Raw genomic sequence first — 12,988 nt, 5'->3', positions numbered from 1 at the left:
CGCATCGGCGGGGCTCCCTCTGTTGATGTTTCACCCTTTTATCAGATTCCCTGTGATGCGGGTGGGAGTCTGATATAGTTTGGATGATTCCAATGCCTAAGCAATACCACTCGCATTCTGTATTCTATAAAGTTGTGGCCTAAATTTTGCCCAATAACTTAAACTAAAATCCCGTGTCACTGCGTCTTCATTTTTGGGCAAGGAGCCTTTACCTGCCCTGTTTGGAGATTGAATGCAGGATTCGGCACAGAGGGGAAGAGATCCAGCACTGACCTCTAGCCATTTTCAAAACAATTCCACACACAAACATACTCAGTTTGCTAGTCCAACCAGTATGGTCCTGGTGTGGGATCACCCCCGCCCACTTGACAGAAGGAGAGGCTTAAAAGGCTAAAAAGAAATGTTTTATTGTTATTTCAGAAAGCAAGGCTTAAGAAAAGACAACCAGGGCTGCATAACACTGACATTTTTATTAGAATTCTTTTGTAACAAATGGAACTTGTGTCAGCAAATAACTGATTTTCATACAGACTTTCTTTCGCCACCAATGTAACGAAGTAAGAAAATAAAAAGCACGCCTTTCATTCTGTAAAACATTTACGCGTACTACTAATTAGAGGTAATTGTATTTTTTTTAACAAGCCATTTTACAAGGTAATTTTTTTATTTTGATTTTTTTGTTGTTTTTGTTTTCAGTCTAGGCATCCAAAACGAGAGCAAAGAACACAACTTGTATTATCTTTGTAAAGACACTCCAAGCTTGAATGGCAAAGCCACGTAACAAGATGGATGACGGGAGCTGCAGCCTTCTGATATTCTGTTGGGAGTATCAGGGCACTCGAAAACGAAAAGAGAGATCACAAAACCATAAGAGGAGCGGGGGAGAAAATAAAATTATAAGGAGGAGGGAACTTGCATCTTGTTGTTGCCCCTGCAAATGCCCTCCCCCCCTTCAAACATGTTTTGTGTTATTTACATACACACAAGTGGATTTTCATAAGCAGTTTTCCTTACAGATGGGTTCAAGTAATAATACTATTGGGTGTAGAATCAATAGGGCAGTGCATAGTACAAAGGTATAGAAAGTGCAAATCTCCCTAGAGTAAACCCTTCCTTCCCCCAGCCATCCTTGCCAACGTCTAACCATGCAAACCAGGTTTTTTTTTCTTTCTTTTTTATTAAAAAAAGGAGCTAAAATAAAAGTTCTGTACAAATAATTTTTTATATATTTTGCGTATTTCTCCATTGTTAACTAATTACAAAATTATACATAACTACACATACATAGGTAAATAATAGCACCGTACTGGTTATGCTGATGAAACTGAATTCTGAGCTTGGTAAATGGCAGATAATGACACCTACTAATTAAAGAGAGAGAGAGAGAGAGAGAGAGAGAGAGAGAGAGAGAGAGAGAGATCACTGCACAGCAAAGATACAGAAAATGGAATGCACATCAATGATTCGGAGAGAGTTCCTCATTAGAAGCAACTCCTGAATAGCAGTTTTGACGGGAATATGTGCGGCTATTTCTTCCTCTTCTTGTCACGTGAAAACGTTCACCCCTCACTCACTAGTGATTTCATACAACGCTTTTCTTGAATAAATCAAATGATTTTTGTTTTCATTTTTTGCAGAAAAAAGGCCAATTGTTTTCATGAGCAATTGGCCTGCCTAGTGTATGTCTGCACGTGGATTTTCTTTTTTTATGCTCTTCCGTGTATATCCTGACCTCATAAGCCACATGACCCCCATGCGCAGTCTGCAGTGACCACTGCAGATTTCTATACAGAGCAAGGATGCACTTGAATCCCATGCAAAATGGGGTCGTCGTTGGCATTTTGTCACGCACTTCCAATCTTGCGCTTACAAGTCCAGAACACAGAAAGATCCTGTGCAGACATGCCTTTCCTCTATGCTTCTAAAATGTAGCATTTTTTCCTACTGTGAGTATCTGAAAACGGGTACTTTTGGCTAAAAGCATGAGTTCGCTGCATAATCTGGCACTTTAAAAAATACTATTTCGACAGAAACAAATAAAAAACAAAACAAAAGGAAACATATAGTGCACATTCTTCTCTGATTCTGATGTAAGTTAGAGAATCTCATTCTGAGGTAGCCTTCTATAATACTTTATTATTATTATTATTATTATTATTATACATATATATGTTTAATTTCCCCCCCATTTTTGCATTTTTATATATAAAAGTGCTCAAATAGAATGCTTTCTAGTGTTTGGTCTTTTAATATATTTATTTCTGGTAGCGATGGGAAACATGGAAAAAGAGAGAGAAAGATCAACTAATCACTTCCTTGGTGATCCTTTTTTTTTTTTAAACCGCATTTAAAATAATTCTTTTGATATTTATGTTCCAACATGGTGCTAGGCTGAACCCAGACCAATGCAAGAGCAAATGGCTTCCATTATAGTGCCTCAAAATGTTTTGTACCGTCCACAATGAGGGGGTCACATATAATCTTCCTTACATTTACGCCCTCTGTCCGCTTGCCTGACCCAGCTTATTTCAGGAGGCCTTTTAGCCTGAGTAAAGTGAACATGCTTTGGCCTCCAGTGAAAATTCGTGTGCATGGATATGAATCAAGACCCATTCTAATCGCTGCTCCGATGTCTATTAAGGGGTATCTACCTTCTCTTTTCAGCACGGTGCTCCTGGCTTCTGATAACCAATGCAATGGTTACGAAAGCAGACTGGGAGGACTCGCACCCGGATAAACAGCCCCTGACTACCCAACTGCTTGGGATAAACATGGATTAATATTTAACACCAGGAATGCATATTCTTAAAAGACCTCTTTGTACATGTGTTGAAAAGCTAATGCTTTTTAATCGAAGAAAGGGGGTTGGGGGAAGGGTGACACAAGAGAAATGTGAGTTCAACTAATGCAAATACAGACGGAACAAAACTCGAAGAAATGCTATCAAAATAGGCATCAAATATAAGGCACTCTAAATGTAAAAATTAAAATTAAAAAAACCCCAGCATTTTCCATTAATGCTGTATGCCACAAAAAGAGTTCTGATTCAACAGAGCAACATGAGTTTGGCTTTGCCCCATTATACATCGTCAATGCAGATGTCCTACCGTATACTATAGACAATTATACAAGTGAATACATTTTTAAAACATCTTGACAACTATTATATTACAACATTCTCCCCTCCTAAGGGAATATGCACTGACCTTTCCCACATGCACACTTCCTATATTTAGTATGGTTTGTTTATTGCACTAAGGTGTTACACTAAGGTGTTTTTGTATGTGTGAGATGCGTGTACATATGATTTCCATCCTTTTCTTTTTCTTTTTCTTTCTTTTCTTTTTTTTGGGGGGGGTAGGACTGAGTTTCAAGTATCACTGATGTGCATTCCTCATTTCCCCTGGAAAACAGACAACGAAACAAAAGCCCTCAAAGCAAAACAATGAGATGCAGACATGTTCAGAAATATTGTATGGACTGAATGTAGCATTTGGGATTCTCCTCCCCTCCTCCACTGCTTCAATAAATCCAAGCCATGGAAGAACTGATATGCAATATATGCATTTCTGTCTATCTATCTACGTGCATAATTGTAGATTGATAGAGAGACAATAATAGAGATATACATATATTTATAGATATAAAGAGAAAGGTGTGTGTGTGTGTGTTAATAGCAGCTTTATACTTTGCGCTTCCCTGTTGATTCCAAAAGAAACAAAAAACAAAACCTTCCATATGTATATTAACTGATTTATATTTCATATTTTTATAATAATAATAATAAATCAAAATGTAAAAGCAATTATCTAAATGAGAATGTGGTCCTGGAGATAAATATAGGGTTGCACAAAAATGTGCAAATTTTCAAATTATTTAACATTTCTACAGCGAGATATTACAGGTAACAGTTCTACAGCATAAAAAAATCTACAATTCTGAAACAAACAAAAAATAATAATGAACAGTTATGCAACTTTTTTCCCTCCAAATTCACTTCATTGAATGATAAACTTTTTGTTTAAAATAAAAAAAGGAAAAAAGTTTACACAGTTAAAAATGAAGCACAGGTCAGCAGTATCTTTACAATACTAAAAAACTAAATCAAGGACTTTCTTTTTAAACATTCGCCCTTTCCCCCCCCACCCCCAAAGTGTTATTTATGAGCAATATGGTAGGAAGGGGAGACGCTGAAGCAAAGAGTTCGTCTTTTCTCAGAGCAGCCAGGTACTGGCCCTTGGACAAACATCTCGCACCGAATTGCAGGACTCCCAAGTTCCACGTTGTTAACTATCATGCAATCCTGAACAAGATGATGGTTCTTTGCAGAATTTGCTCTTCCCTTTAACTTCAACCAAAGCTGAATCCTTGAGGTATCTGTAAAATGAAATCCTTCAGATGCCTCAACCAGTCTGGATTCTTTTATTATGTTTCTGGTAAGGTTTATTGAACTGTGAATTGTTGGTCCACCTGGAACAGTTTTTTTTTCCTTTTAATATTTCCCCACTAATTGGTCTTTAGTTAGGAGTTTAGAAGTACTTCTCAAGCACACGGTATGGCTCAGAAGAGGCTCTCTGGATCTTAAAGGGCCTGCAGTTAAAAATCCAGGATGGTCAGGGATTTTGTTTTACGTTGCATAGTGATCAAAGCTGCCCAGGTATTCTAGTGCGGCTCGATAGCAGAACTGATATTGATCCTTGGGGGAGAAAGAGAGAAAAAGAAGTTAAGATAAATCCATTTGCTGCTTTCTGGTTACAACACCGCCAATTTCTTACCCTTGAATGGTTAACAGAACTGGAGGTTGTGAGATGTGTTACTTTCCCTTCTAGGAGAAGTTCTTTGCTCCTTTACCTTGTCAGCTGCAACCATGGTTTCATGTAACTTCTACACATATACTAAGCAGAACACCCACACCTTAACAAGGTTTTGGCACCAGCTGTGCTTCCCTGGCAAGCCTGGGGTCCTTGGCATGTGTACCAGGCAAAGGGTCTTCTCAGAAGTGGCACCCGCCCTGTGGAATGTCCTCCCACCAGATGTCCAAGAGAACAACAACTACCAGACTTTTAGAAAACATCTGAAGGCAGCCCTGTTTAGGGAGGCTTTTAATGTTTGATGCATTACTGTATTTTAATATTTTGTTGGAAGCCACCCAGATGGGCGGGGTATAAATAATAAATTATTATTATTGTTGTTATTGTTATTTTACCTGTACAATAATATTTCTACAATTTCTGTTGTGGCTTGTATGGACAAGAGAAAATGAGCAGAACACAAGGAAGCTCAAGAACTTTTGTTTCCTGCAAATAAAAGATTCAGATATCATAACTGTGTTTAGTTCCAAGCCTGTATGGCTTTGCCAGAGAGGTCTTGGTCATTCTGGCTTCTTTGCAACAGACTGGTGGCATGTGAGATGACCTTCTCTTCTGTGGACCCTGGCCTTTGGAATTCCTTGCTTTCAGTTGTCCATCTAGCCCCAACTTTGGGCATATATCCAGAAGATATGCAGAGGCTTAGCTTTTTGCCCCAGCTTTCAGAAATATGGTGACTGTTCATCCTACTGTTACTGATTTTACTGGTTGTGCAGTCATTGTATTTGTTTGATATTGTGTAGGAATATCGCGGAGTGGAGAGTGGGGTCCGGAGGGGGCACACTTCCCCACCAGCAGGCAGCCATGGTTGGCCTGCACGTGTGACCTTGGGGTGCAGGGCAACCCCCCCCAGACAAGCCACAGCTGTCTGTACATCGTTCCAACTCTGCCAGACCTTTCGCGATCTCAGCAGTTTGCGGTGTCCTGTCTGTAACCTTTGTCTCTGAGACCTTTTGTCTCCTTCGTCATACACTGTGCAAGGGGAAAATGACGCTGTGGAAACAGGTACCAAAATAACTTTGTACCACCCCACGATCTCGGGACGGAAGATGTGTAAAGGTCACAGCCCAAAATGTATTTGCCTGGCTTGCATATTTGTCTCAATAAAAAGAGGCTCCAGAGGAATGGCCGGCAGCTCGCTTCAGACCACCTGTGCGCAGCTCACATGATGATCAACTCCTGTCTTGGGCCTTCACTTTAATATTGGATTATATTACTTTATGATTATTTAATCCACCCAGGGTATTTTAGTGCAGGGAGGGCAATAAGTGCACTTAATAAATTGCTACTGTTTCCTAAATCAATTATTTCTACTTAAGTGCTTAGAAGAAACCTCATGTACCAGTTTCTGTTCCCATGGAAGTGGGGAGCTATAACTCCTTGTGCACCATGAGCAATTCTTGGAATGCAAGCTCCTCCAAAAAAATAAAAACCAGCAGTAAATCTAACAAAGGTTTAAAGCAGGCCTAGGCAAACTCGGCCCTCCAGATGTTTTGGGACGACAACTCCCATCATCCCTGACCACTGGTCCTGTTAGCTAGGGATGATGGGAGTTGTAGTCCCAAAACATCTGGAGGGCCGAGTTTGCCTATGCCTGGTTTAAAGAGTAGGAGCAATAATTTCTTGCACACTGTAATACCAGGACTGCTTTGCTATGGGGTTAATATATCCATGTTACTTTGGGAAATGTACAAATCAGGCCTAAGGTCTGTATTAAATTTGTATTTTATTCCAATGCTTGCTAGGAGCTGTGCTGAATGTTGTGGTACATAACTGCTTCACAAGTTTTTTATATATGAAGGTCAAAGTATATCCATAATGAGGCAAAAGAAGAAGAATATTCTTTTTTAATAAACAGTTTAAGAGAAGGAACATCAAATCATCCAAAATGCAAACTTGCAAATTTTCTTTTATATGTGTGTGTAAGTATTTGTTTCTAGGAACTAATGGGACATAAAGACATTTTTCATCTGCAATAATACTAGTAATAGAAAATAAATGGGTTTTACTCTTCAGTTTTGTCTGAGTTATTAGGATCAGTGAGAGGGGGAAATGGCCCAATTCCATTCTAAATAACTTTGTTTTAAAAGTTGCTAAAACTGTAGTGTTGGACTACAAGCCTGCAGTCAAAGTTTTAGGAGCTATGTCCTAATCAATGTTTAAAACCCAGTGCCCTATGCTTACACCTGGCCCACAGACTCCCAAATCCATCCATCCTGCATTGTCAGAGCTCCTATTGTTCCTGGAAAGTGGTGTGCTTCCTTTGCACCCCCTTTTCTCTCTGGTGTTCAAATTGCTGCATGTGTGCTTGCCAGGTCTGGATTTAGGTTTGATGAGGCCCTCGGCTACCGAAGGTAATGGGGCCCTTTATATGTCCAGCTGTTCTTTGTCAACAACAAATTGCCGCTGTTTTTGCGTGTGTTGGATATATAGGTAAAGGTAAAGGAAATCCCTGACCATTAGGTCCAGTTGTGGCCGACTCTGGGGTTGCAATGCTCATCTCACTTTATTGGCCGAGGGAGCCGGTGTACAGCTTTCAGGTCATGTGGCCAGCATGACTAAGCTGCTTCTGGCGAACCAGAGCAGTGCACGGAAACGCTGTTTCCCTTCCCGCCAGAGCAGTACCTATTTATCTACTTGCACTTTGATGTGCTTTCGAACTGCTAGGTTGGCAGGAGCTAGGACCGAGCAACGGGAGCTCACCCTGTTGCGGGGATTTGAACTGCCGACCTTCTGATCGGCAAGTCCTAGGCTCTGTGGTTTAATCCACAGCGCCAATATATGCTATATGGTAATTTATGGACCTAATAGGTATCTAAAGCCATTTGCACATAACAAAATAACCAGTCCATGCAGAATGTGGGCACCCTGTATATAGAAATGAGCAAACCAGTGATATTTTAGGGAGCAGGCGAGCAGGCGGGCCCATGACTTACATCATAGGAGCCCTCACTGTTGCTGTATGTAGGTTTTATTTTATTTGTTTTTTATCTTATATTTTGGAAATGTACATCCAGTTTTTCCCCCTTTAATTTTTTTGGGGGCCTCCAAGAGAGTGGAGCCCTAAGCTATAGCTTGTTTAGCTTATATGTAAATCCGGCACTATGTGCTTGCCCACACTGGACTTTACTGTGTGTTTGCAGCTATATGCATTCCCAGTTAATCTGCGCAGACCTTGAACAGCACCAACCTCAATGCTTTTGCCCTGCAAAATTGGGTTTTACCATTTTTCCTTCCCATCCTCTTTCTAACAACTGTCCTGCAAAGTGCATCATTTTCCACAACCGTCTTCCGGCATCCCCTCTGCCGGCACTGGCAGGCTCCTCTTCCCACACAAGGTTATACTTGTGGGGCTCTGTCCAGCAATCTTATTTTCAGTCCCAGAGCTGAACCCAGAGAACATATACACACTCTCTTCCACAAACAGAGTGTCCTCCAGGTTCCCCCTCTCACTCCCTCTTTTCCAGCTCCAGTTCCAGGGTCAAATGAGTTCTCCTGAAGAAAGGCAATAGCTGCTTGGCAGGACATTTGATTGTCCATTCCACTCTTTCTCTCTTTCTGTGGCTGAGAAAGGGAGAGGAGCTGGCAATGGCTTTTTATCAGGGGCTGAATAAATGGGGAGGCTTATGGGAGAGCAGTAAGAGAATATCAAGAGGATATTTTTTATTTTATTTTTTAAAAACTCTCTCTCTTTCTCACACACAGAAAAACAACCAACAAACTTCCCTTCTGCTACTACTACCAGTCACTGGACTGGAAGCAAATGCATTTCCAGATGAGTGAATGGGTCTCTGCAATGGATGTCAATTTTGTGTGTGTGTGTGTGTACACACATTTTTGTGTTTTTAACTTCTTCTTTTGCTATTTTTACTGTACATCGCCTTGAGATGCTTGTGTGGAAAGCAATTCATTCTTACCCCTATTCATTCAATTGATTAGGTTTTTCTGCCATGGCAACTCAAAGGGACTTACAACATTTGAATAAAAACAAACAAACAAATGCATACATTAAAACCAGCAAAAAAATAAAAATAAATGTTCCTACTAGATTAAACAGCCCACCCATGAAAAAACGCCCTGGAACATGTTCTGCTTCCAAGGCAAAGTTCACAAACCAAAACACCTACTTCCAGGTTTGCAGTGTTCTTAATCCAAGTTGTTAAAAAAATAAGCTGTTCTTAAAGCAAGGTACCACTGTGCATATATATATATAGAGAGAGCTGTAGAATAAGTGGAAGAATGACAAATTATTCTTACCTCTGTCTGTACCATGGCTGGCCGTTGCGTCCTTAACATTTTGACAGTCTGGAAGATATCTACAACACCTTCGTATCTCATTCTTTCCAACACAATGCTCAGGGTTATGAACACTCCGGTCCTTCCAACACCAGCACTGAAGAAGGGGAAAAGGAAAGTGAATAATTTGGCTGACTGCTGAGCTGCAGAAACAGTAATGTCATATGCGCACAAACCTTCGATGCTCCATAAATATCTTTACACGGCAACTGTAGATTGCAAGGTGATCGTTATTTGATAAGCTGAAATGGATTTGGAAATGAAGTGTTGGATATTGCGGAATGATTTGAAGGGACTCTTAGCTTTTAACCAAATACAGAATGGCCATTATAAATAGAAACCACAACACATATAAATGTTTGTTCCAAATGTGTTCTTTCCCACACACAAAAAGCAAGCTTGTTAGTCCAATCGCAACAGCGGGATAAAACTATTTTCATTAATATGGCAAAGTCCAAAGAATCAATGCAATAAAGGATTGTAATCATCTGGCAAGGGCACCTTTTCTTGTTTTGGTTAAAATATTTGTGTTATTGGTTGCAGACCACAGGTTTATGCCACAGAGAAACAGCCCTTCCTGGTTGCCAAACTGGGGGAATGGCCTGGCTGCTGTAGAAAATTGTAATGATGGCTAACAAAAGTAGCCTGTAACAATTGAAACACATAGGGATAAATTGAGAAATGGATGCTCCTTCTACTTCATTTTTCTTATACAATCTAGAAAAGCATTTAATATACATAAAAATCTTTGGGATGGCTTTTATTGCAGGAGGGGGCAATCCTATCATGAAAAACAGTTCAGTATGATTATCGTCCCCATACTGTAGATAATGATGATGATGATGATGATGATGATGACGATGATAATGATGATAATAATAATAATAATAATAATAATAATAATAATAATAATAATTTATTTATACCCTGCCCATCTGGCTGGGTTTCCCTAGCCACTCTGGGCAGCTCCCAATAGAATATTAAAAACATGATAAATACATCAAACATTAAAAACTTCCCTAAACAGGAAGATGGGAGACTTCCCCAAACAGATGGGAGAATGGGGTGAGATTTGAACTAAGGACCTCCTGGATTACAACACTCGGGGTAGAGGAAGGGGGTGCGGTGGGGGCGGGGCGCCCCGGGTGTCACCACTGAGGGGGGTGACAAAATGCCATGTGGCACTCACCACGGGGCCTGCAGTATACGCGAGCCACACATCTCTCCTGGGAGTGACATGGTGGCTTGGGCCCCCGCAGGCTCTGCGCTGCCCCAAATGGTCCACCCACTGCCTCCCCCCACCCAGCTGTGGAGGTCCTGCAGAGTGTCCTGCCCCGGTTTGCCCCACCGCCGCGGGCGGCTGCCCCCTCCGGATGCAGGGCACGTGCACCACCCCAGGCGCCCAATCGGCTTTCTCCGCCGTCGACAGTACTATACAACTTCCACTCTTAATTTGCTTCCCCCCAGCCCAAATTACCATTCTGTCAAATCATTGCATCCGTTTTCATCTCATCAATGGCATCTGAGGGTGATTGTTACTTACCTACAGTGAACCGAGATTGGCCCATCTTGCCCAAACTGCTCTTTTGTTTTATGAACTTGGCCTATGAAATCGATAAACCCTTCTCCCGACTTTGGCACTCCTTGTTCAGGCCAATCGGTGAACTGGAACTGCCTCACCGTCCGAGACTGGCCGTCCTTGAATGAAATACACACATATAGGATATGAAATGCAGTAAGGCAGAAAACAAGGGTTTTTTTGTGGGGGGGGGGGAACCAACTAGCAAAGGGAAAAATAACCCACAATGAGCAAAAGGAGTGAAAACACTTCTGAGACAATGCTGACGAGGCTTGTGTTTTCCTTGTCGTTTTGCCGTTGGCAAAACCACACTGACATAAGAATGCAATTTCACTGACCGCAGTGATGCTCAAATTGCTCCCTGCATTGGAAAGGATGTTCTCTGACATTTAAATCCTGGAAAAACAGAGTCTTTAAGGGACAAGGAAACTGTGAGCTAGTTAAGTGGGACTTTCCCCTTCTTTCTGGTGCAATGGAAGGCATTGACATGGCTGCATTGCCAACAAAACCCAAATTCTCTTTCTAGCTAACTAAACGCCTCTGGCTTGGCTACTAGATTCTTCTTCCCTAGCACTCTTTCAAATGTGTCCCTCTCTTTTCATAGGAAAGCCATCTGTAAGGCTGCATCTTTTGCCAAGGGGGACTGGAAAGTGCTCATTCATGTATTCTAATCCCTACTAGTACCGGGTGTGCTTGGCCACCAGCTCCCGGTCCAGCCTCAGCGTTGTGTGGGGTAGGTGTCACGCATCAAACTGAGGGTGACCCGGCCACGCCATTTGTGATGGTGTGTTTTATGACATGGGCTGATTAAGACTGCCTTTACATTTTTCACTCCCTAACCACGCCCACAACTGCAGCAGTTTTGGGTCTTCATCTTCATTTTTTATTAGTATTAATTCAATTTTATATCACCCTTTCTCCAAAGTTCCCAGGGTGGTTTACAACATTAAGAACATAATTTATACAGCTTAATCATAAAAACATAACACACAGCATAATAATACACAACATAATAGTAAAATAATCATAATAATAGCCCCCCTCCCATTTAACAGACCATCAATTATTTAATGACCAAAGACCTGTGTAAAAAGGAATGTTTTTTCCGGCACAAAAAGGCATGTAATGATGGCACCAGGCGAGTCTCTCTGGGTTAGTGTTATTGCAACTGCTGCAAGAGAATAAACTATTTTGCGCAGGGGCCATGTTAATCTTCTCTGTATCATTCCAGTTTTAGTATATGTGTTGCTGTCAAAAATGGTTATTTATGTATGCCACTACTGTGGCTGGTGTTTTGTTAGCCCAAAAATGGAAAACGAGTGAGGTCCCAATTAAAGAAGAATGGCAACTTAAATTGATGGAATATGTGCAGCTTGCGGACCTAACATATAGAATAAAAGAACAGGGAGAACATAGGTTTAGAGAAGGTTGGAAAATGTTTATTGGATATATGGGGGGAATTGTGTACACTTGAAAACATTGGCAGCATTCAGATAAATTCAATGGTGTAAATAAGTTTTGATGGATGTAATAATGGAATGCTGAACGGTTTAGTTTATATAAAATACGCAGGGATTTATGTTATGCAAAATGAGCCATGGGAAAAGAAGAAGGGAAGTCATTGACATTTTAAGGTTGTTGAAATGAATATTCTAAAATGTAAAACAGAACATTTTAATTAAAAAATTATAGAAAATAAAGAGAATAAACTATTTTGCACCTAGCACAAAACTCTTGCAGGCCTCAGTGCCAGATTCAGACTGCCTATTTTTGTGTTTCTGACATTGCTGGCGTAAGTATGTGCACAATGCAGGAGATCACTGAAGGACCTGATCACAACTGCTGCGCTTGCTCACTTTCGCACGTTGTCAATCTGTGCAAGCGCCGACATTTAATAGAAGTGACACAAATTGAGCTATTGTTGTTAACCTTCATGCCTTCCGGATACTTCAGACTTCCTGAATGTCTCTACTTTCCCGCCATGGTAGGAGAAGAACAGCAGATGCCATGTCACTGTGCCTGTGAGCTATAACTGTACAGGAGAGGAGGAGGCGGGGAGCTATTGCCAGATGCCAATCTCTTAAAACGGCACTTTTTTTTTGCAGAATGAAACCAATGAATAACCTCAATGATTATGGGAATTCCGATACAGCAGCTTGGAAGCTGGAGGCAAGGGGGGTGGGAGAATAATTATACCCCAACCAAAGTATTCAGCTATGATTGCCTTGACATGGAGGTGAATATA

At 41.0% G+C, this 12,988-nt stretch overlaps 1 protein-coding gene and 1 pseudogene across 42 annotated transcripts in view; both read right to left on the bottom strand.

Annotated features, from left to right (window-relative positions):
* Positions 1-455: 455 nt before the first annotated feature.
* Positions 456-12,988, bottom strand: part of PTPRD (protein tyrosine phosphatase receptor type D) — a 1,152,007-nt gene continuing 1,139,474 nt past the window's right edge. For all 42 annotated transcript variants that reach the window (XM_053371570.1, XM_053371569.1, XM_053371568.1 and 39 more), the window contains 3 exons: positions 10,708-10,862; positions 9,126-9,261; positions 456-4,696 (listed from right to left, as the gene is read on the bottom strand). In XM_053371570.1, the coding sequence (XP_053227545.1) occupies positions 4,628-4,696; positions 9,126-9,261; positions 10,708-10,862 (360 nt within the window). In that variant the 3' untranslated portion in view covers positions 456-4,627. The remainder of the gene's footprint in view (positions 4,697-9,125; positions 9,262-10,707; positions 10,863-12,988) is intronic.
* On the bottom strand, positions 11,935-12,001 carry LOC128405479 (uncharacterized; annotated as a pseudogene).

Source organism: Podarcis raffonei, chromosome 17 (assembly GCF_027172205.1).
Source record: "Podarcis raffonei isolate rPodRaf1 chromosome 17, rPodRaf1.pri, whole genome shotgun sequence".
NCBI classification, from domain to species: domain Eukaryota; kingdom Metazoa; phylum Chordata; class Lepidosauria; order Squamata; family Lacertidae; genus Podarcis; species Podarcis raffonei.
This window is presented reverse-complemented; position numbering and strand designations above follow the sequence as displayed.